This window comes from Callorhinus ursinus, unplaced genomic scaffold (genome assembly GCF_003265705.2).
Source record: "Callorhinus ursinus isolate GAN/ISIS: 27379988/994484 unplaced genomic scaffold, GSC_fseal_2.0 scaffold2, whole genome shotgun sequence".
Taxonomy (NCBI): domain Eukaryota; kingdom Metazoa; phylum Chordata; class Mammalia; order Carnivora; family Otariidae; genus Callorhinus; species Callorhinus ursinus.
The window spans coordinates 76391420-76414207 of record NW_027397064.1 but is presented as its reverse complement, the minus strand read 5'-3'; the positions used below and the strand labels follow the sequence as shown (position 1 = coordinate 76414207).

General features: G+C 35.7%; 1 protein-coding gene across 6 annotated transcripts in view; it reads left to right on the top strand.

Annotated features, from left to right (window-relative positions):
- The window catches only part of RIF1 (replication timing regulatory factor 1), a 65261-nt gene that overhangs the window by 33493 nt on the left and 8980 nt on the right, over positions 1-22788 (top strand). For 4 of the 6 annotated variants that reach the window (XM_025855987.2, XM_073884143.1, XM_025855978.2 and 1 more), the window contains 13 exons: positions 6338-6437; positions 9117-9381; positions 10524-10566; positions 11337-11539; positions 12089-12188; positions 14396-14515; positions 15742-15893; positions 16270-16350; positions 16433-16475; positions 16867-20118; positions 21829-21975; positions 22280-22357; positions 22446-22561. In XM_025855987.2, coding sequence (XP_025711772.1) covers positions 6338-6437; positions 9117-9381; positions 10524-10566; positions 11337-11539; positions 12089-12188; positions 14396-14515; positions 15742-15893; positions 16270-16350; positions 16433-16475; positions 16867-20118; positions 21829-21975; positions 22280-22357; positions 22446-22561 — 4700 coding nt within the window. The remainder of the gene's footprint in view (positions 1-6337; positions 6438-9116; positions 9382-10523; positions 10567-11336; positions 11540-12088; positions 12189-14395; positions 14516-15741; positions 15894-16269; positions 16351-16432; positions 16476-16866; positions 20119-21828; positions 21976-22279; positions 22358-22445; positions 22562-22788) is intronic. The other 2 variants (XM_073884138.1, XM_025855995.2) reach the window with 2 other exon arrangements.

The window sequence follows — 22788 nt, the reverse complement described above, 5'->3', positions numbered from 1 at the left end:
CTCTACTATTACTGTGTTACTATCAATTACTTTCTTTGTTAGCTGCTTTCTATATTTGGTTGGTTCCGTGTTGGGTGCATAAATATTTATAACTGTTTTATGTTATTGGATTGCTCCCTTTATTGTATAGTGTCTTTCTTTTGTTAAGTCTTTGTTTCAAAGTTTATTTTGTTTAAGCATTGCTACCAGCTTTTTTTCCACTTCCATTTGCATGATTAATGCTTTTGCATCCTTTCACTTTCAATCTGTATGTGTCTTTAGGTCTGACATGAGTCTCTTGTAGGCTTCATATAGATAGGTGTTGCTTTTTTATTCATTCCCTTATCCTTTGTGTCTTGATTGGAGAATTTATTCCATCTACATTCAAAGTAATTATTTTTTTTAATATTTTTATTTATTTGAGAGAGAGGATGAGATAAAGAGAGCATGAGAGGGGGGAGGGTCAGAGGGAGAAGCAGACTCCCCGCTCAGCAGGGAGCCTGATGTGGGACTCGATCGGAACTCGGGGATCATAACCTGAGCCGAAGGCAGTCGCTCAACCAACTGAGCCACCCAGGCACCCTCAAAGTAATTATTGAAAGGTGTATACTTACTGCTGTTTTGTTACTTGTTCCTTTGTTGTTTTTGTAGTTCTTCTCTTTTCCTTCTCTTGCTCTCTTATGGTTTGCTGCCTTTCTTTAGTGACATATTTGGATTGCTTTCTTTGTATTTTTTTTTTGCAATTTATTACTGTTTTTTGTGTGTTTTTTTTGTGTGTGTGAAGGTTTTATTTATTCACATGAGAGAGAGAGGCAGAGGGAAAAGCAGGCTCCTAAGGAGCGGGAGCTGATGTGGGACTCGATCCCAGGACCCTGGGATCATGACCTGAGCCAAAGGCAGATGCTTAACCATCTGAGCCACCCAGGGCACCCTGTTACTGGTTTTTGATTTGTGGTTACCATTAGGTTTATATATAACGTTTTGCATATAGATAGCAATCTGCTTAAGTTTGAACCCTTTCTTTACTCCTGTGTCTTCACACCTACGTTTTAGGTATATGGGTTCATACTTTACATTCTTTTATTTTGTGCATCCCTTTACTGATAAATATAGAGACTTCATTTTCCTGTTTTTGTGCTTCCTACTTTTCTTACTCCTACTTACGGTCTTTCTTTTCCACTCAAAGAATCCTCTTTAACATTTCTTATAGGGCTAGCTTATTTGGTTATGAGTTCCCTTAACTTTTGTTTATCTGCGAAACTCTTTATGTCACCTTCTATCCTGAATGATAGCCTTGCTGGATAGAGCAGTCTTGGTTGCAGGTGTTTTTCTTTCAGCACTTTGAATACTTCATGGCCCTCAGTCTGGCCTACAAGATTTTTGCTGAAAAATCAGCTTTATAGCCATATGGGGTTTCCCCCGTCTGTGTTTTCTTTTCTCTTGCTGCTGTTAAAATTCTCTCTCACTACTTTTTGCCATTTGGATTACTCTGTGTCTTGGTGTGGACCTTCTTGGGCTGATTCTGTTGGGGTCTCTCTTGTGCCTCCTGGATCTGGGACTTGTTGACTTCCTCAGGGTTGGGAAGTTTTCAGCTATTTCTTCAAATTTTCTGCCCCCTCTTCTGTCTCTTCTTCTGAGATCACTGTAAGGTGGGTGTTTTACGCTTGATGGTGTCACTAAATTTCCATGGTCTATTTTCATCTTTTATTACTTTTTCTCTTCTCTTCAACTTGATTGCTTTCCTCCAGGTTGCTGATCCGTTCTTCTTTATCTAGTCTACTATTTATTCCATCTAGTGTTTTTTTAGTTCAGTTATGGAGTTCTTCTGTCTCTGATAGGCTTTTATGTTTTCTTTTTTTAAAAAAGATTTTATTTATTAATTAGAGGAGGAGAGAGTGGGGGGCGGTGAGGAGCAGAGGGAGAAGGACAGGCAGACTCGGAGCTGAGCTCGGAGCCTGATGCGGGTGTCAGTCCCAGGACCCTGCGATCATGACATAAGCCTAAATCAGGAGTTGGACACTTAACCGACTGAACCACCAGGTGCCCCTTATGTTTTCTCTTTTTCAGGGTCTCATTGAGGCCCTCCAGTCTTTTGTCAAGTCATTGAGTATCTTTATGGCCATTACTTTCATTTTCCTATCAGGTGTATTACTTCCCTCCATTTCATTTAGGTCTCTTGCTGGGACTTACCCTGTTCTTCTATTTGGGACATATTCCTCAGTTTCCTCATTTTATCTAACTCTCCATGTCTGTTTCTGCGTGTTAGGAACGTCAGCTATATCTCCTGCTTTTGTAAGTAGTGGCCGTATGAGGAAGAGGTCCTGTAGTGCCCTGCAGTGCAGTGTCCCCTGTTCACCAGAACCTTGGCACTTCAGGGTGTCTCGTATATTTGTTGTATGAGCCCTGCTGTTGTGCCTGAGTCACTTTTGCCTTCAGTCCTCTGTAGTGGTTTTGCCTCTGGGCAGGGTTTATCCCTGTGTTGTTAGTGAGCCAGTCTGGGACCACCTTGGGCTTGAATTGAGTCAGACCAGGTGTTTGCCAGAGATGCAGTAGCAAGGAACTGCATGTTGTTTTCCCTGTGTTGTCCCCTGAGAAGTTTTCATTGCTGGGTGGGGCCTGCAGTCAGACCTGACGTCTGCTCCCAGTCCACTGCTGGGGCCACAGATGGAATGGTATATATGGTTATGTTCCCCTTTCCCCAGGACAGGAGTCACTTTGGAGTCCTGCTGATCCTTATCGGGGCTGCTTGCACACTGCCAGGCCATGGGGCAGGTTGGAGGGGTGAGTCCACAGCAGAACATGGGGGCAGGGCAAGCTGTTAGCAAGCTAGCTGGAGAGTATTCGTGCTGTGCTAGTTCCTGTATCTAGCCTGGGCATTGTGGAGCGAAATTGCACCTGCCAGCTTTTGTTCTTGGATAAGTCTCTTAAAGATCCCTTCCCCTTCAGCACTTGTTTGGAGATCAGTTACAATGTCTTTCCCTTGTACTCCAGGCATTTCTCAAACTGCTGTATCTGTGCTGTACCTCAGTGAGGTTGTTATGCTATCCCTTTAAGGGTGGAGACTCAGTTTCTGCTGGCGGTCCTGGCCCAGCCATGTGATTTTTTAAAGTTCCAGGTGTTGAGCCCCACACAAAGCCAAATGTACAGGGATTCATCTTTCTGGTGCCTGGGATAGGGTCTGCTTCTCTCCTCTGTGCCTGCAGTGGCCCTCCCTACTGGGGGGGACTATTTTGTGAGCCAGCTTGATCCCCAAGCTCGTCTCCACCCTTCCTTCTGCTTGCCATGTAGCCACTTCTCTACCTTTAGCCATGGAGAGTATGTTCTGCCAGTTTATGTATCATTTTCTGGGTTATTTGTACTGATGTGGGTGTGATCTTAGGTGTATTTTGGGGATGAGGTGGTTTAGGATCCTCCTAGTCTGCCATCTTCCCCTTACCACCTGTTTCTGATAAAGGGTCTCCCTGATTGTGAATTTGATGTATTTGAAAACGTTTATTATGTATTTTAATGCTACACCATCATACTTAAGTTGTGACTTTGTCTTCACAGTAATTAGTTCCTCTTTACTGCCTTTTTTGAATTTTGCCAACTTGATATTAACTGATATTAATACACCTTTTTGAGAATGTGTGAAATCTTTTTTAAAAAAACTGAGAAACTTAACAAAGAAAAATGCATGAAACAGTTCAGTCTGACAAATTATCATACAGAAATAGCATCACCCAAGTCCATTAATAGAGCATTGTGAGCACCTCAGATGCTCCCCTATGCATTTTGAATCACCATACCCTCCTCTCCCTGAAGAGTGAATTACTGTTCTGACTTTTTGAAAATTTGTTTCATTAAAAATATTTTCACTCTACACCACACCTATATATTATGTACATTTGTTTAGCAGTGTTCCTTTTAAAATTTTATAGTTATGTCATATTGTGTGTCTTTTGGGCTCAGTGTTTTAGTTGGAAGGTTCATCCATGTTGTATTTAAGTTCATTTATTGTAATTATTATATATTTTTCCATTGTATAGATTTAGGATTTTCTTTGTATATATTTCTCAGTTTGTTTTAACCTTTCTGTGTCTTTTTCTAGCATATAAGTAAATATAGGAGTCTTTAATAAGTGTATTTAATCTTCTATTGAATCCGAAATCCGCTTCTTTCAGATACTACTCTTGAAACTTCACCTGTCAAATTTGAAGAGTTAATTATCCATTTTACCCCAGCAAGCAAAGACATTGATATCACTATCCCACAGGTTTTTACACTTTAACACCTTTCAAGTTTTGTTGAAAATCTGAATTTTACTTACTACACTATTTATTATACAAGGTACTATAAACTTGGAAAATAAATAGGTTTTCAAAGTTTGAGGGTATTTTGTTGCTCATCTTAGTTTCCTGTATCCTATTATTTTCTCTTGTTTTGCTTCACTGTGATTTATTAATTCTTTAATAAAAAAAGGCTTTTCATCAATCATATATATGACTGATAGCTCCCTGTTCACATAATCAATTGATTAGTTATTATTTTTAGGTTCCAGCGAATTTATATTATAGAATTTTGACTAAAGTTACTCATTTGTTATAGCTTGTATTTTTGCAAATGCATAGTTTGATAGTGATTTTTTTTTAAGTTTTCTGTAAAATTGTGGGATTTTTCTTTGGTCTTTAGAATGTACACATTTTACCAGCTTGTCTCTTCCGGCATCTTTTTAAATTATTCTTTTCAGTCCTTGATATAGACCCTTTAGGTCTAAAGAGCTGTGCCTTCATCTCAGGAAAATTGCCTTGCTTTATTTAATGGTGCTCCTCTTCTTTTTCTGAGTACCATTTTAGATGGTTTTAGACCTTTTTAGTTCATTTTATGTATTCCTTACTTTTCTTTTACTACACCTATTTGTGTTTTGTTTTGGTACTGCTTTCTAGGAGTTGGTATTTCTCTAATTGTTCATTTGTGGTTTAAATGCTGAAAGTGTATCAAAACCGTTTACAATGGTTTTTGTTTTTACAATTAGAGTTTTTAAGTCGATAATATTTCCTCTACCTCTGAGCTAATATATTAATGTTTTCTTCTGTTTGCTACTAGATTTTTCTTCATGGGATTAGTTCTGTTGGTATTAGGACACCTCAGGATTGTACGTGTTTGTTAATCAAGGCGATACCGGTAGCTGGAATGCATTTCCTCACTGAAGAGAGAGCCCCTTTGCCAGTCTTGATAGCAAATCGTAGTTAGAAGTGTCCTTTACTTTGTAATTGTGAGCAAGGAGGAAGCACTTGGAACTTTGATATCTTTTCTATGTGAAAATATAGATTGTCACGTGGACTGACTTTCCCACATAGTTTTCGTGGTTAACGATGGCACTGCTGCTTTCCTCCTCCTGGCCCTTAATTAACTCATTGGGGAGGTTGTCTTTGGGGGGCAGACGTGAATTAGTCCAGTGAAGTGGAAAAGTGGATAGTAATGGAGAATAAGGGGAGAAGAAAGTGCATCTGTTTTCTAGATCTTTAATTTCAGTATTTGTTTTAATTAACTTTTTTTCTCAGAACTCTCAGTATGTCTTGTTACTCAGAAGTTTTGCTAGGAAAACTTCTAGGAAAAAAATTCCATTCTTTTGGAATTGTTTTTTGACTCGGTGCTGGGATTTCCTTTGTTTTGTTTTTTAGTCTTCCTACCCCCTGCCTTTAAAAAAATTTTTCTAGGGAGTCTCTGATGCTTCTATCAATTTGTTTTTTATTTCAGTTGGATTTCAGGAGGAGGAGGAAAAGGGTATGAGGGAGCTTAGCATCTTTTTCATTTTTTTGTTTTATCACTGGGTTTAATGAACACTTACAATTTTCATGAAGAATCCAATGAAGAATCTTTTTTTTTTTTTTTAAAGATTTTATTTATTTGGCAGGGAGAGAGCGAGAGCAGGAACACAAGCAGGGGGAGTGGGAGAGGGAGGAGTAGGCTTCCCGTGGAGCAGGGAGCCCGATGTGGGGTTTGATCTCAGGACCCTGGGATCGCGACCTGAGCTGAAGGCAGACACTTAACAACTAAGCCACCCAGGCGCCCTTCCCCCCATAAAGAATCTAATTAAGAACCTTGCTCTTCTATTCTCAATTTACTGGTTTATATGCTGAATCTTATGGGCATCTTATAACTGAATTATTTTCTCTAAATGTCGAGAAACAAAAATTATGGTACTTGGTGCGCAGCAGTTAACTAGGAAGTATTTATAACTCTGTACTTCATTTATGTACCTTATATGTTATATATGGGAGTGACAGTCTTATATTTTTTGTTGATGCTTACTATTTTTGGAAACTATGCCAGTAGTTGAAAGTTTCTAATATAATACTTAATTGTTCTTTCCTAGAATTTGTTGTTCTTGGATAGGATCATTCATATAATTACTGTAATGGTGGATTGCATTGACTTCTCACCATATAATATTAAGTATCAGCCCAAAGTTAAATGTAAGTACTTTTTTTACTTCATTCACCTGCTATTTCATAAACACAGTTGTCTAAACTGTTGTCAAGATCAAATCCTAATATCTTTTCCAACCTCATTTTACTGCTTTAGATGTTGTATAACCATGTCATGTGGTTGGCATACAACTATATTGTATAACCTTGGTATGCTCAGAGCTCACATGTTCTTGCACACGCTCGTGATCTCTCCTGTCTCTATCACACACACAAAAACCTCTTTCCTCCTTTGTATACCATAGAAAGATCAATATTATCCCAGTTAGAGATTGCTGATATGAGTGATTTTACTTATTCCATCTTAGTTAGACAAGGAATTATCTGGGCAGGAAACTTTGATGTTTGTTAAAATGTTCTTATTTGTCCTGTTACTGGTGGCGTTAACATTTATTAGTTGGTTAAGACAGTATCTGCCAAGTTTTCTATTGTAAGTACCTATGAATAATAAATATTTTGTGGCAGATTCTTTAAGACTATGTAAATATCCTTTTTCTCAGCAGACTTTCACCCATGAATTTATTATCCATTAATGCTTCTTGCCTAAAGCACTAAGATGATTACCAGAATAGTTTACGTTGTTTCATTTGATTATATTGAATTGTATCAAGATGCTTATCTGCTTTGTCTTTAATTACATTAATTCTAAAAGCTGTCCCTGTTATTTATCTCATATTTTCATAGTAAATCATCCTATACTCAGGGTTGTGAGTTCAGGCCCCACTTTGGGCCTTAAAAAAAAATAAAATTCTGCAATTGTTGAGCACTACTAGGCACCAGTCACTTCCAGGTGCAAATGACATCCTAATGTAAGCTATAGCTTCGTTTGTTCCTCATATTTTTTTTTTAAGATTTATTTATTTATTTTAGAAAGAGAGTGAGAGATTGTGCGTGAGTGCAAGCAGGGGAGGGACAGAGGTAGAGAAAATCTCAAGCAGACTCCCTCCTGAGCAGGGAGCTGGACTCGAGGCTCAATCTCAAGATGCTGAGTTCACGACCTTAGCCAAAATCCAGAGTCAGCCACTTAACCAACTGAACCACCCAGGTGCCCCTCCCTTATTTTATTTTTATCACTGTGGTGTTTTGTTATTCAGTGGTTTATAATTTATTATTACTAAGACTTATGCTCATGTTGGCCTATGTGACCATTTCGTGTGTTTCCATTTTTTTTTTTTTTGAGACCTTTGGCTAAAGTAATCAGGCTCATCCTGTACTTCTTGTTCTTCAGCCTGGAACCAACTATATTTCTAAGGAACATTGTTCTTTTTGCTGAGGATGAATGGCATTTAGAAACCGAGATCTATTCGTTATTATTAAGATGTCACTGCTCCGGATCCTCTTGAGTAGACAAGTGTTGGATAGGTGTCATGATTCATGGCTGTCTTCTCAGCCTTAACATCCCGACCTGGAATTTTTGGGTGGCCATTCCAATTTATATTCATGTCTGGGAAACCGATTCTAGGGAAGAAGGTTGACTTCCTTTTGTTAGTAACACTTGTCATTTCACCACATATTTTTTCATCAACAAGCACTGATTTAGAGTTTTCTCTTACATCTGAGATATTTTACCTTAAGAGAATGGATTCTTTGAAGGAAAGAAAGGTGATTTTTGAATATGTATGATATTCTGGACAGATGTGGGTTTATCCCTATAGGTAGGTATATGCAGGATCTAAGAAGAGTACACAGGAGGGGCGCCTGGGTGGCTCAGTCATTAAGCGTCTGCCTTCAGCTCAGGTCATGATCCCAGGGTCCTGGGATTGAGCCCCGCATCAGGCTCCCTGCTCTGCCAGAAGCCTGCTTCTCCCTCTCCCACCCCCCCTGCTTGTGTTGCCTCTCTCGCTGTGTCTCTGTCAAATAAATAAATAAAATCTTTAAAAAAAAAAAAAACAATACACAGGAAAGTCAGTGCTTTTAAGGTACATCTTTTTCTTTAAATCTAGGCTTGCTATTTTTGGATTCTTTCTGAGGATTTGGATCTGTGGCTTGTTGAGTGTTATTTGTAGGGTTCAGTGTATTATAGATGAGCCAGGGAGCAATAATTTCTAAGTGAAATTTTATTTCTTATTTTAAAAATTGACTTTTAAAATTTAATTTTGGAACCTATCTTTTTTTTTTTTTTTTTTTTTAAATATTAAGAGTGCTTGCATGTAGTGGGGGGAAGGGGCAGGGGGAGAGAATCTTCAAGCATACTCCTCAGTGAGCACAGAGCTTGTCTCAGGGCTTGATCCCACCACCAATGAGATCATGACGTGAGCTTAAACCAAGAGTCGGACACTTAAGTGACTGAGTCACTCAGGCGCCCCATGGACCCTGTGTTATGATTTAGTACTTTCTTACAAATCGGTTGTTGAAATTCAGAGGATATAAACATAGGAAATGCATTTTATAACTCCTTAGAGAAAATACTCATTTTTCTAGACATCTTCATCTGCCAAATAGTTTTTCTTTGTCTCTGCTTCAGTTGTAAAGACAGTGTTGTGATATTTATCCACTAGTGGTATGTCATTTTAAGGTTTGTGGGTATCACTCTACAGAAACATGTATATTAGAAGTATCTGTCATTTTTAAGGTGTACTTGTTACTTAAATGAGGTATAAATTGTAAAGACGTACAGTAACACTTTTCAAAGTACTTGAGTTTTTAATAAATTCAATTTTATCTTAGCACCACAGAGACCTTCAGATTGGTCCAAAAAGAAGAAAGAACCTCTAGGGAAATTGGCTTCTTTATTTAAACTTACTGTGAGAGTGATCTATTCTTTCCACACTCTGAGCTTCAAGGAAGTACATTCTGATACTCTCCTCACTGTTGGCAACTCAATCACCAGTATTCTTTCTAATGTACTTGGACGTATTTCTTTGCCTTCTATGATCCGAAAAATATTTGCAACTTTAACAAGACCTCTGGCATTATTTTATGAAAACTTAAAGTAAGTATTTAGAATTTCTACTTAATAACTTTAAATTACATGTCTTTAGATCTAGGTAGTAAACTTTTGTCATTTTCCTATCAGCTTGTTGTTATGGATGGTGTTTGCTAAAATTTAGTGAAGGGGTAATATATTAAACTGCATTTGTTAAAAAGATAGTTCAAATCACACATAAATACGAGGTAGAAATTGGGAGTCTGTAAATTTTTTGTGCTAGTTCAACCCCCCTTTTCAATTTAGTTCATACCTTTTCAGATTTGATAATACAAACAAGCATACCTGTTAAACATTATGTATATGAAGCATACTTGATATGCTACTTTGCAATTAAGTACATGGTATACCCTTAAAATATTGTATGCATCTTGCACCATTCATCTAAGAATCTCATTCTCTTTGATGTCTCCAGAGGGTTCCATAAGACTTTTATACCCAATTTCCTGTTAGCAGACATACATATTTTTCTAGCCTTTTCCCTCCTAACTTAACAATATTACAGTTGAACATATTTGTACACATGTCAGTGTCCACATTTGCCACTACTGCAGAAAGAGGTCCTAGATGTCACATTGGTGGTTCAAAAGGTATACACATTTAAATTTCTGAATTATCCTGTAAAAATTTAATTTACATTATCCTTTACATTTGAATCGAAGCAAGCAGTGCCTTGAACCCTAAAAAATTCCAAATGACATAACTTTTTTAAAAAGCAATTTGAAAGGATTCAACAATGTTTTTTCTAACAAGCTTATGTGGTTCAATCATAATAGTCTGTCTTTTATAAATTCATGGAGAAAGTTTTAGGAACAAATTTTATAAAAGTACAAAGTAGAACCCCAAATATATTAGCATTTTGCACATCTTCTTTTAGTCTTTAAGCATACAAATTATTTATGCTTTTTAAAAGAGGTACAGAAACAAGTATTAGTATTTTGAGGTATTTCTAGATGTTTTTCTGTGGTTCATTTTTTAAAGATAGGTTTGTTTCATGTTTTAATGTATGATAATTTGACATTTTTAAAATTAAGTCTTGGGGCACCTTCTTCTATCACTTACACAAGTCTCATTTTTATGGCTGCATTATATATTTTTAGGTTTAACTTTCTAAAATGTAAGTGGTACTCTTGTGTTTTTCTTCCCAGGCTTGATGAAGTTCCTAAAGTGTATAGTTGTATGAGCAACAAGGTAAAAATGGACAGTTGTCTGTAAAACATACTTTCATGGTGAAAAAAATGTTAGGGTTTAGGTAATTGTCTTCCTTATATATAGTTCTGATTTGTAAAAGGATTATATTTTCCAGTTTAATGGACATTTGATAACATGACATGGGCACATAGTTTTTAAAGAAGGATTGAGTAATGTTGCTTAAAATTCATACTACTCCCCACCTCCTATCTTACCTCTTTATACATGAGGGTAATTGGTTCCAGTATTTTATAGGTAAAACTTGGGTAGTCAACTGTTAATCTCTGTTCATGAGAAAATGTAATTTTTTCTGTTAATGGAAAATAAGTTTGAAATCAAGGTCTTATATTGATAATTACAGTAAATTCACCTGATAATTTGTCAGTTTATAATCATATTTAAGGCGACAGATGGGAGGTTTTTATTTTTGTTTTTGTTTTTAAGACTTTTATTTATTTATTTGACAGACAGCGAGAGGGAACACAAGCAGGGGGAGTGGGAAAGGGAGAAGCAGGCTTCCCACTGAGCAGGGAGCCCGATGCGGGGCTCGATCCCAAGACCCTGGGATCATGACCTGAGCCGAAGGCAGACATGTAACAGCTGAGCCACCCAGGCATCCCATATGGGAGCTTTAAAAAAAAAAAGTTTGAATTTAAAAAATTGAAATAGTAACATGTTGTGAATTGTTTAGTATGCTTCGGGGTTTTATTTTTCCTGTTTTAAAAGAACATTTCCATAGGGTATCCTAATAAAATTTTCCTTTTTCCTAGTTAGAAAAGCTACTGGGAGAGATAATTACTTGTCTACACTTCAGCTACACTGGAACTTACGACAGCGAACTTCTTGAATACATCTCTCCATTATTATGCATAATATTTTTGCACAGGAATAAACAGATTAGAAAACAAAGTGCTCAGTTCTGGAACGCCACATTTGCTAAAGTGTCAACGTTGACTTATCCTGAAGAGTTAAAGTATGCTAACCACAAAACTATTTTATATAGTTACTATGATTGCATAAATTGATATTTTGGTCTTAACATGAATTTTTCTTAGGAGGAATCATTGCAGAACTTTCCTCAGTTCAAATGTTAATTTGTAATACATGGTAACTATTAAACATAACTTGACCTTTTACTTTGGTAGAGTAACCCGTGGTTTTAGGAACATAAAAAGCAGTGTTAAATTTTCCTTAATAAAAGAAATGTAAAAGGCAAGGAATTGGTGGTTATTAAATCTGGGTGATGTGTACACGGGAATTTAATGTAATAGTCTACTTTTGCTTGGAATTTTGCATGATAAAATTTGGGAAATTTCTTAAGAAAATTTGGGAACTGAAGAGGTTAGCAAAAAACTAAATGTTTTACATTTGTCCCAGTTTTGTGTATGTAGAAGGAGAAACAGTCTTTAAGGTGGATATATTTTGCCATTTTAAAATTATAACTAAAGTGTTCTTGTTAACATATCAGTATTCACCAGTACTGCTTGACTCAAGGTGTATATGTTTATGTACTTTTTTAAAGACCAGTACTAAGACAAGCCAAACAGAAATTTCTGTTGCTTTTACCTGGTTTGGAAAATGTTGAAATTATGGAGGAATCCAGTGGACCATATTCAAATGCAGTAAGTTGAGGTTTTTTACTTTTGAATGATGTTTGAGTAGTTTGTTTATTGGCTTGCAGTGTAATTTTTTAAAAGACAGAATCTTAGAATGTTTTTTTTGACGTGATAAACGAGTAAAATTTGAGCATAAGAGCACCATAATATAGGGTTTTTTATAAAGTCTGTTGCCTGGCTTGAAACACTTTTTTTTTAAATTGAAGTATAATCGACATAAAGAGTATCCTGTTTCAGGTATACATCATAGTGATTTGATATTTTTATATATCAAAATGATCTTCGTAAGTCTAGTTACCATCTATATGAGTTCTGACAATATTACTGACTGTATTCATATACTGTATATTACATCCCCATGACTTATTTTATAACGGGAAGTTTGTACTTTTTAATCCCTTTCACCAATTTTTCTGTCCCCAACCAATCCCCCTCTGGTAACCAATAGTTTGTTTCCTGTCTTTGAGTCTGTTTTCTGCTTTGTTTGTTCGTTAATCTTATATTTTAGATTTCACATGTTAAGAGAATTCGTACAGTATTTGTCTTCGTCTGACATTGACTTAACATAATACTCTCTAGGTCAATCCATGTTGTCACAAATGACAAGATTTCCTTCTTTATGGTTGGGTGATACATTGTTTCTATTATCTTGGTTATTGTAAGTAATGCTTCAGTGAACATGAGGGTGAACCTCTCTTCAAATTGGTGTTTTTGTTTTCTTTGGACAAATACCCAGAAATAAAACTACTGGGTTCTATGGTAGTTTGATTTTTAATTTTTTGAGGCACCTCCATACTGTGTTTCATAGTGGTCGCACCAGTTTATATTCCCACCAGCAGTTGTGTGAGGGTTCCCGCTTCTCCATACGTTTGCTAGCACTTGCTGTTTTTTCTTTTCCATAATAGTCACTCTTAATGGTGTGACGTGATACCTCATTGTAATTTTCCTTTGCATTTCCTTGATAATGATAGTGATGTTGAACATATTCTCAAGTGCCTGTTGGCCCTCTATATCTTTGGTAAAACTTCTATTCAAGTCCTCTACCCATCTTTTAATTGGGATATTTTTTAAATATAAAGTTGCATGAGTTCTTTATGTATTTTGGCTATTAACTCCTTATCCAGATGTATTGTGAATATTTTCTCCCATTCAGTATATTGCCTTTTCATTTTGTTTATGGTTTCCTTCACTGTGCAAAAGGTTTTTAATTTGATGCAATTTCATTTGTTTATCTTTTTTTTTTTTGCCTTTTGGCCTAAAATACTTTTCTGATTTAAGAGCAGTAAATTTCACCATAGATTCTCTGATTCTTGTTCATTAATGATCCTTTTTGAACTGTGTCATTTAATGTGTATTCCTTTGCAAATGTAATTATTAAAATACATGGTTAAGTGTTGCTTTAGGTAAACCAGGAATAATAGTTACTGGTCTGTGTCTAAGCATGAGCTGTCCTTCATTTTCTCAGTTCTTCACATCAAATCTCATTCCTCTGTCAGAAAAACACATCTTTGCTATCATATAACCCATTTGGAACAAGGTTACTTTGGCTAATAATAATTACTATCTGAGGATCAAGCAATAAAGGCATGAGTATTACATATCCATGAGGTAGGACATCATTAGACAACTTTTTCTCTATTCAACAACAAATGGAGTCTTGGCTGTTAATTGTTTAGAACCTGTAAGAGAAAAAAAGTTAACAGCTACCTAAGCACTCCAGTTTTTGTTTTTTGGCTAAAATAAAATTTTCTTATCAGATAATTAGACTTGTTGAGACTTGTTTGGTATAATTTGTCCTGAAAAAGTCTAAAAGGGACGTGGTAGGTAATACTTTGTATCATGCATGCCTCATTGTTTGATGTTTAAAGTTTTATGGCTGTGATTGTTTCTTAGAAATATTCCCAGTAATAGGAGGGGTCTTTGAGTTCATTAATTTGATTCATTTTTAGTATTTATATGGTGTATCTTCTTTTTAGAATTTGTAAAATTCTCAAAATATCCAAAATTCATAAAATTTATAAAAATGGTACAAAATAACTATGAGTTAGAGATGTTAATGAATTAAAGAATGGCTCTTTTCTTTGATATGATTTTAATAAGTGAATGAGAAGGAATTTGATATTTGAAATGAGTATTATACTGGAATTTTCAAAGCATGAAAAGGAGAAATAGAACATTTGCACTTAAAAATTGTTTTATTTTTAATAAAACAGACAGAAAATTCACAGTTAAATATGAAGATAAGTGGCATGGAAAGAAAATCAAGTGGAAAAAGAGATTCTTTTTTGGCACAAACAAAGGATGCAAAAGAAAATAAGAAACCACCAGTCAAAGTATGTTTTTCTAAACTTAATAGAACTTTTAATATAAAAGTAGATCGTAGCTTGAGAACATATAGCTTCTAATTGGAAAAAAATGTGATTAAACGCTAAATAAAAGAAAGGATTAAGGGAGAATAATAGAGCTTGGTCTAAAAAGACTTAAGATAGTGTGGAAATCTAGAAGCTTTGTGAAATGATTCATTCTTACTAAAGTTAAGTCTACTTAATATGTAGCACCCAGGTGCGCCTGGGTGGCTCCGTTGGTTAAGTGCCTGCCTTTAGCTCAGGTCATGATCCCAGGGTCCTGGGATCGAGCCCCACATTGGGCTTCTTGCTCAGTGGGGAGCCTGCTTCTCCCCTGCCTGCTGCTCCTCCTGCTTGTGCATGTGCATGCACATGCGTGCGCACGCTGTCTCTCGCTCTCTTTCTCTCTCTGACAAAATTCTTAAAAAAAAATGTGTAGCATCCATTAATTATAGTTAATTCAGGCAGTAGCCCCCTTGAGATGGAATGAACTCTACGTATGTTAGTTACAGCATAGGTAGCACAAGAGAACATTTTAGAACTTCTGTTATTGAATAGAAAGAGAATACCTAGGTAAGATATCTATTTTGGCCTCATATCTTATACTGCTAATCTTACTAATTGCCAGTTAACTGATTTTCAGACAATAATTCCTCCATGATGACTTTCAATAAGGGTATTATAGAATATTGAAACCATGGCCCTGACAAAAATGAAAGAAAAAATACTATTTTTAAAGAATGACTCTCAATACAGTCTTGTAGCAACTTTAAAGTAGAATGAAAACAATTGAACAGAAAATTTGTAAAAATAACAGTACTGATGTTACTGGTATGGAGCGTGTATTATTTCGGTGACTTTTACTTAATTTGACTTAGTTTATGCTTCAACTTGAGAGCTGCTGATACATTCTTTTCTTCCCAAATCACTTGATTTCCATATGTTGGCCGGAAAAACATTTGTCTGTGCTTTGTTGGTAAGTAAGTTGCCTACTTTTTAGAGGTGTAATTTTATTTTCTGAATATTTATTAAAAGCAGAATGAAAGGGAAGGGCATTGTACTAATTATTAACCAAGGATATCCTATAGGTTTGAACTTCAAACTCCCTAGTCATTATTGAATAACTTCACTAGAGTGCTAGAATAGAGATTGATTGAAGTGTTGGAAAATAATTTGGAAACTCAAACGTACATTTGCCTTTTATAAATTTGCAGTTGAAATTAGAATCGTCTTCTACAAAAACAAAGAGTGAAATGCCTTTGGAAGAGGAAAAGTCTGTTGACTTTGTGTTTATACCTCCAGAAGGAAAAGAAACAAAGGAAAGAATACTAACTGAACATCAGAAAGAAGTATTCAAAACAAAGAGGTTTGTAGCCTTTTATCTTGAATTGGGTATTCTGTACCTATATTTAGATTTCATGCGGTAACTGTAACTTTGTGTTTAGAACTAAAATACTGCATGTAATATGCTATATTTTAATGCCAAAAAGATACGCCAAATGTGGCCGCACTTCATAATATATATGGTTACTTAGTAATGTACCAAAGGTTTATGCATTCAGAGCTGAATCATTAATGGAGGTAGTGTTGGAAAAGATAGAGAAGATGATTTCATGGAAAATAAACATCTAAGCCTTAATTTTACATTGTTCTTAAAAGATAACTAGATGTACAAATCTAAGTTTAATTTCTAATTATAGGAATACCACATTTTGAAGTTATTTATGTAAGATCTTTTTCAGATACGATATTCCTGTCATGTATAATAATCTGGATGTTTCACAAGACACTTTGTTTTCTCAGTATACCCAGGAAGAGTCCATGTAAGTACGGAAGCTGTTGAAGTAACTGGTTTTCTAATTTTTAATTAAAAACAGTATTTTAATTCATACATTTTTACTTTAGGGAAATTCCTGCTGTAACTGAAAAATCAAAGGAAGATTCCAAGGTAATACCTAAGGTATATTTGGTATTTCATGTTTGGGGGTTTTTTAGAATCATTCCATTATGAAGTCTGTTGTATTAATTTTAAGATAATATTGCATAATCTCATAACTCTCACTGATAGACTTTCATAGAACTGTAGTTACTGTGTTGGTAGATGTGTGCGAGTGTATGGGTGTTTAATATATATATATTTGGCTTTTTAAAATATTTATAATTAGAAACACAAATTAATGGGCATCACCACCCATTAATTCCTATCACCACTTTTGGAATATTTGCAAAATACTGAAAGTCAGTGATTGCCTTTTGAATTCCTGAAGTTTTACACTATGATTTCCTTCAGAAATCTTGTTTGTTGTTTAATCTATATACATGTGTATGTTTCTGTGCAGGAGGAACAAATGGAAAGTGACATTGTTATTTCTCAAGATGTCACGGGAAACTGTGGTATGGATGAGCATCTTGAAAAGGCTTCTCTTTCAAATAATGACTGTGGTTCTAATGGGGAAACGAGTCCAGAAGTACTGAGTAGTAATAATGATGCCAGAAAGAAACCTTTAATTTCATCAAAGAAAACAACCGAATGTGCATCTAATGCAGAAAATACTTCTGGTCTCAACAGTAGCTCAGTTTCTAATACCATTATTTCTGGAACTCCCCCACAGCCTACAAGTCGGAGGCAAACATTTATTACTTTGGAGAAGTTTGATGGTTCTGAAAATAGACCTTTTAGTCCGTCCCCCTTAAATAATATGTCATCAACTGTAACAGTGAAAAATAACCAGGAAGTCATGGGTAAAACAGATACTCCACCAAAAGCAAAGAAAAGAGAAATGGTTTTTGCAAAATGTGATTCTGAAAAAATAGCACATGGAATTAAGAGATCAAGCCGGAGGTCAAGTAAAGCTGAACAAATAGGGAACAAAAGGTCTAAGCTCTTAATGAGATCCGATCAAGAGAAAAATACTCAGGAATCTATTGATGGCACAGTAGTTTTAGAAAATAACCCACCTGGTTTGCTTAATCAAACGGAATGTGTGTTAGATAATCAGGTTCATCTCTCTGAATCTATGATGGAATATGAGGATACAATGCTTAAACCAACAATAGAAAATGTAGTAGTATTAGAAAACAATACTGTAGAAGAGAAAACATTAGGAATCAATTTGGAATCCAAAGAAAATACACCCCCTGCTACAATACCAGCAGATCAAATGATAGATGAGGATAGTCCTGTTCAGATAACTCCAAATCAGAAAACGCTTAGACGATCCTCAAGGCGACGTTCAGAAGTAGCAGAGCCTACCACTGACAGCCAAGAGAAAGAAAATAATCAAAAAAAAGAAAGACGTAAGGAAGAAGAAAAGACCCTTCAGAAAAGTTTGTTGCATGTAAAAGATGATGTGTTACCTAAGCAAAAACTGATTTCTGAACAAACTGTACAGGAAAATTTAATTGAGAAAGGAAATAATGTACACGAGAAGACTTTTGGGGAAACCAGCACTACTGCTGAAATTGATGAAAGTAAAAGAAAGCTAGACCTTGAGAATATTAAATCTGAGGGAGATGGTGCCCAGGACTTTGCAGATAAGTCCTCTGAAAAACCAGTAAGTGGTCGAACACGGTATCAAACAAGAAGAGCATCCCAAGGTTTACTTTCCAGCATTGAAAACTCAGAATCTGATAGTTCTGAGGCAAAAGAAGAAGGTTCTAAAAAGAAGAGATCTGGAAAATGGAAAAACAAAAGCAGTGATAGTGTTGACATTGAAGATCAGGAGGAGAAAGTGATAAAACAGGAATGTGTAAATGTTGAAAACCAGACACTTGATTGCAAAGCAAATTCTGAAGTAGAGAGAGACCTAAAATCTCAGATTTGTGAACAAAAAGATGAGATTAATAATGTAACTCTTGAAGATTCTACAGTATCTTCAGATTTATTGCAGGTTTCTGATGACATGTCAGCTACTTACGAGGGAAAAAGTAAAACCAGCAAATGTACAGAATACTCCTTTTCAAACCCTTCTGTGCCAGAATCAAATCTAAGGACTAGAAATGCCAGCAAGAGATTACAAAAACGAGATTCTATAGAAAATAACACCGTGGGAGAATCCTCAAAAATAGGGACATCAGACATTTTGCTTTCTGAAAAAACTTTTCAAACACTTGAATGCCAGCATAAGAGAAGTAGGAGGGTAAGGAGATCTAAAGGTTGTGATTGCTGTGGAGAAAAATCACAGCCTCAGGAAAAGTCATTCATTGGGTTAAAGAATACAGAAAACTATGATGTAAAAGTCAATGAAACAAAAAAGACAGATATGCAAACACCTGTAAATGTATCAGAGACTTCTAAAGCTAATCTGTGCTCTGAGTTAAAACTTTCAGATGAACATAATGGTGTGAATTTTCATTTGGGACTCAAGGAGGAGAGTGATGCTGTTAATGATTCATTAATTGTATCTGAAAGTGAGTTGAAAGAAATTACTATTCAAAACCCTCTTCCTTCTGAAGTAATAAATTTTGAAGAAGAAACTTGTGATATGGATTCTGAAGAAGCAACACCTCTTGAAAGCCAGGAGCCATCCAATAAAAAATGTAAAACTGTTAGCCCATGTTTAGGTGATTCCAAAGATAATTCACTGGAATATTCTACTTTGGAGACCAAAGAAGAAAAGTCAGAGGCTGTTTTGGAAAAGGAATTAAGTATAGAGAATATTGTCAGTGTTGAAACAGTTGGTTGTAAAGCTAAAGCAAAATTCAATCCAGAAGTAGAAGCTGTTGAATTGGATGTAGAAAGTGATAAATCTGAAGCTAGCTTTTCTGAACAAAAGAGTACTGAAACTGGTGTTAGTGAAGAAGAGGTAATGGAGATTAATAGTGAAAGAAGTGATGAATCTGAACTAGAGGCAGCTGAAAAACTGAAGGCTGAAGAAGCAGTAACTGAAGAATTTAATTCTGGTCTTGGTCATTCTGATAATACCACAGAAATGAGTGCTCAGGTAGAGATACCTGAACAAACAGCAGTTGGGGAGTTAGATGAAAGAAGTGACAAATCTAATCCAGGCTCATCTGAAGAAATGAATGCTGAAATGGAAAATTGTGAAGAGATAGTGATGGGTGAAGGGAGTGCTGAAGCTGACCAAGTCAGTGAAACAGAGGACAGGGACTCAACTACCAAAATCTCTACTCAGCCAGTACAAGCCGATACAAAGACTTCAACTATGGAAATCGGCGGTTTCGTTCTCAATAGACTTGGGATGAGCACTGAAGAAGAAAAAGTTGACTCTAATGAAACTGAAACAAATACTGAACTTAGTAAGTCTGAAGAAACAACATCAGATGACAATCAAATGGTGGGGGGAAATGATGAGATTTTACAGGAAGTTCACCATACTTCAGAGAAAGTGGAGGAAACACCAGAGTCTCTGACATCTGAAACAGCCATCTCTGAACTAATAACAGAAGACAATAATGCATCTCCTCAAAAATTAAGGGAACTTGATCCTTTACTTGTATCAGCAAATGGCAGTCCTAGTGGCATGCAGACACGCTGTGTATGGTCTCCTTTGGCTTCTCCATCGACCAGCATTTTAAAGAGAGGACTAAAAAGGCCTCAGGAAGATGAGATATCATCACCTGTTCACAAGGTAGGGGAATTGAGGCTGAATGTTAATAAGCCCATATTTAATTGAGAATTTTAGCCATACAGTGATTCCTGGTGAATGACAGAATATTAGATCAATAGAACCAACACATTTTGAATAATTATGGCGACTAGGGAAAAGGGCAGGTAGAAGAAAAAGTTGATAAAAGGGGACTGAAGCCCTTAGATATTCCTTTACTTTAGGACACTAAAGATCTTCAACCATGTACATTGTTCACCTTTTGCAGAATTGATGAGGATCTCTCATGGTTTTTTTTTTTGCTCGTACCATATGAGGAAACATTTAGAAACTGATAAAACAGCTTTAGTTAGCACTCACTGTGTGCTAGGACATTATGCAGTCTGTTTCACATTTAAGTGTTTATATAAACTCTTACTTCCAGACCTTGTCTAATGAAAAAAAAAGTCTCAGGGCTGTGCCTTTATCAGTTTCTGGATGTGATTTCATTTATAATTTTATTTCCCCATCATCACTAAACTGATTCCTTTGGTTTGTAAACATGGATTCTTTCTATGTATTTGCTTTAGCTTCTGACCCTGTAACTTGCAGATAATTTGTTGAATGAATAAATTAAAAAAGTAAAAGTTACTTGTGCTTACATAGCTCAGCTTGTTCTCTCCTTAGTAAAGGAGATGTTATAAAAAGGTATGATGTGAGCATTCTTTAACTTTGAAATTGAATCTGCTCTTTACTTTAGGATACATGTGTTTATATATACAGACATACATTATAGATAGAGAATAGACTTAATATTGCCTCTAGCAAGCACATTGTGAAGACTTCCTCAAGATGTACCAAAAATTCTTACACTGAGAATTTAGTTTTTTGGTTTTGTTTTGCTTTGCTTTTATATTGAGGTTCTTTTTTTAAAGTATCTTAAGTTGGAAGTCTTTGAGAAGTATGAAGATAGAATACGTTGGGATTGAGGTCTTCAGTATATTTATTTTTCTTCATTATGTTTTAGATTGTTAATAAAAGTTAACGTCATGTTTTATTTGATAGTACCTCAAATTTAATTTTTGTTTAGGCAACAGTAAGACTTTGTAGTTTTCTCTAGCAGATGTGTACAGAATCTGCCCACTCTTGGGAATCAAGACCAGGAGACATTTATATACATGGTTAGTGGTTATGCCTTATTGCATATTTATTTATTGCATATTATATCAAATAGCTGAATGAATGAACACATAAGAGTTTAGAAGAGGCGAAAGTGAAAAATTGCCACCCAGTTGCTGTGACCCTGGTACCCTCTAGAGTTTAGAACAGGGGTTAGTATGATATACCAGAGGCCACTTAGTACTATTTCTGCCTCTTTACCTTGTATTTTTAAGTCACTGTAGTAAGCCTACAAGGTTAGTTTAATTTGATGGTATAATTTCAGCTGCTACATGCAGTTTCATTTTTCTGCCACTGTCCTTGTTTCAGTCTTTGTTGGTATATTACGTAGAGACCATTTAGAACATGGATAATTGGAATGACCTGTGGTATTAAGCAGTATCTGTGAAAGCAGCCGTTAGGAAGAAATACAACTATGTGCACTTGGCTTCTAGTGAAGTAAATTAAGCTTCTAAACCTACATTCTATTTTAGGGGGACTGTATAATGAGTATTTATGGTATGGTTTGTTTCTTGTTTTTTTGTTTTGTTTTTTTACTTTAATTTTGTTAAATAAAAACATGACCTGTGTTTTCAGGTTCGCCGTGTCTCCTTTGCAGATCCAATATACCAAGCAGGATTGGCAGATGACATTGATAGGCGATGCTCTATTGTTAGGTCCCATTCTTCAAATAATTCTCCCATAGTAAAAAGTGTTAAAACTTCACCTACTGCACAATCTAAGGTAAGCTGTGGGCTTTAAAATACGCACGTATGTATGCAGGTACAGAATTGCATTGTGTAGTTTGTCTTAAAACTAATAAAGAATAAGACTTCTTTGGTTTGGATACATTGTTTGGTCTGCAACATGGTAAACAAACGTGAAGAGGTGGGAAGAGGCAGTGATAATCCAGTAATTGATTAGGTAATAAGTTATTACATTTACATTTTCTCAAAATTTTAGGAAGTTACTGCACTCTAATGAAAGTAAAGTTGTAAAATTATAGTTTTCTAGGGTTCTGAGTTTTTTTTTCTCTCCTTCTGTCTAGCATAATGCCACTTCAACCAAAGGATTTCTGTCCCCAGGATCACGTAGCCCTAAATTTAAGAGCTCAAAGAAGTGTTTAGTAAGAAGTGCTTTAGTTTTCATGCAACTTTATATTTTCATGTTCAGTCAGGTGACCTCTATTTAACGGTTTTGAAATTTATTCTAAGATTACAGAAATGGCTAAAGAATCTATGCCATGTCCAACAGAAAGTGTTTACCCAGCTTTGGTGAACTGTGTGGCTCCAGTTGATATCATTTTACCTCAGATTACATCAAACATGTGGTAAGTAGTTGCTTGTGCTGGTTTATACTTAAAGATGCCATTTGTTTAAGAGGAATATCTAAAATGATCGAGGTTCTTATATTTAGAATTGACTTACACGCGCTTGCGCACATTTTATTTTAGAAATAAAAAATATGGAAAGATGGGACAGGTAGGGCAGTAAGAGAAGCACCTACCATAATACGGTAATGGCTAAGGTAACTGTGTGCTTAATATTTGCCAGATGC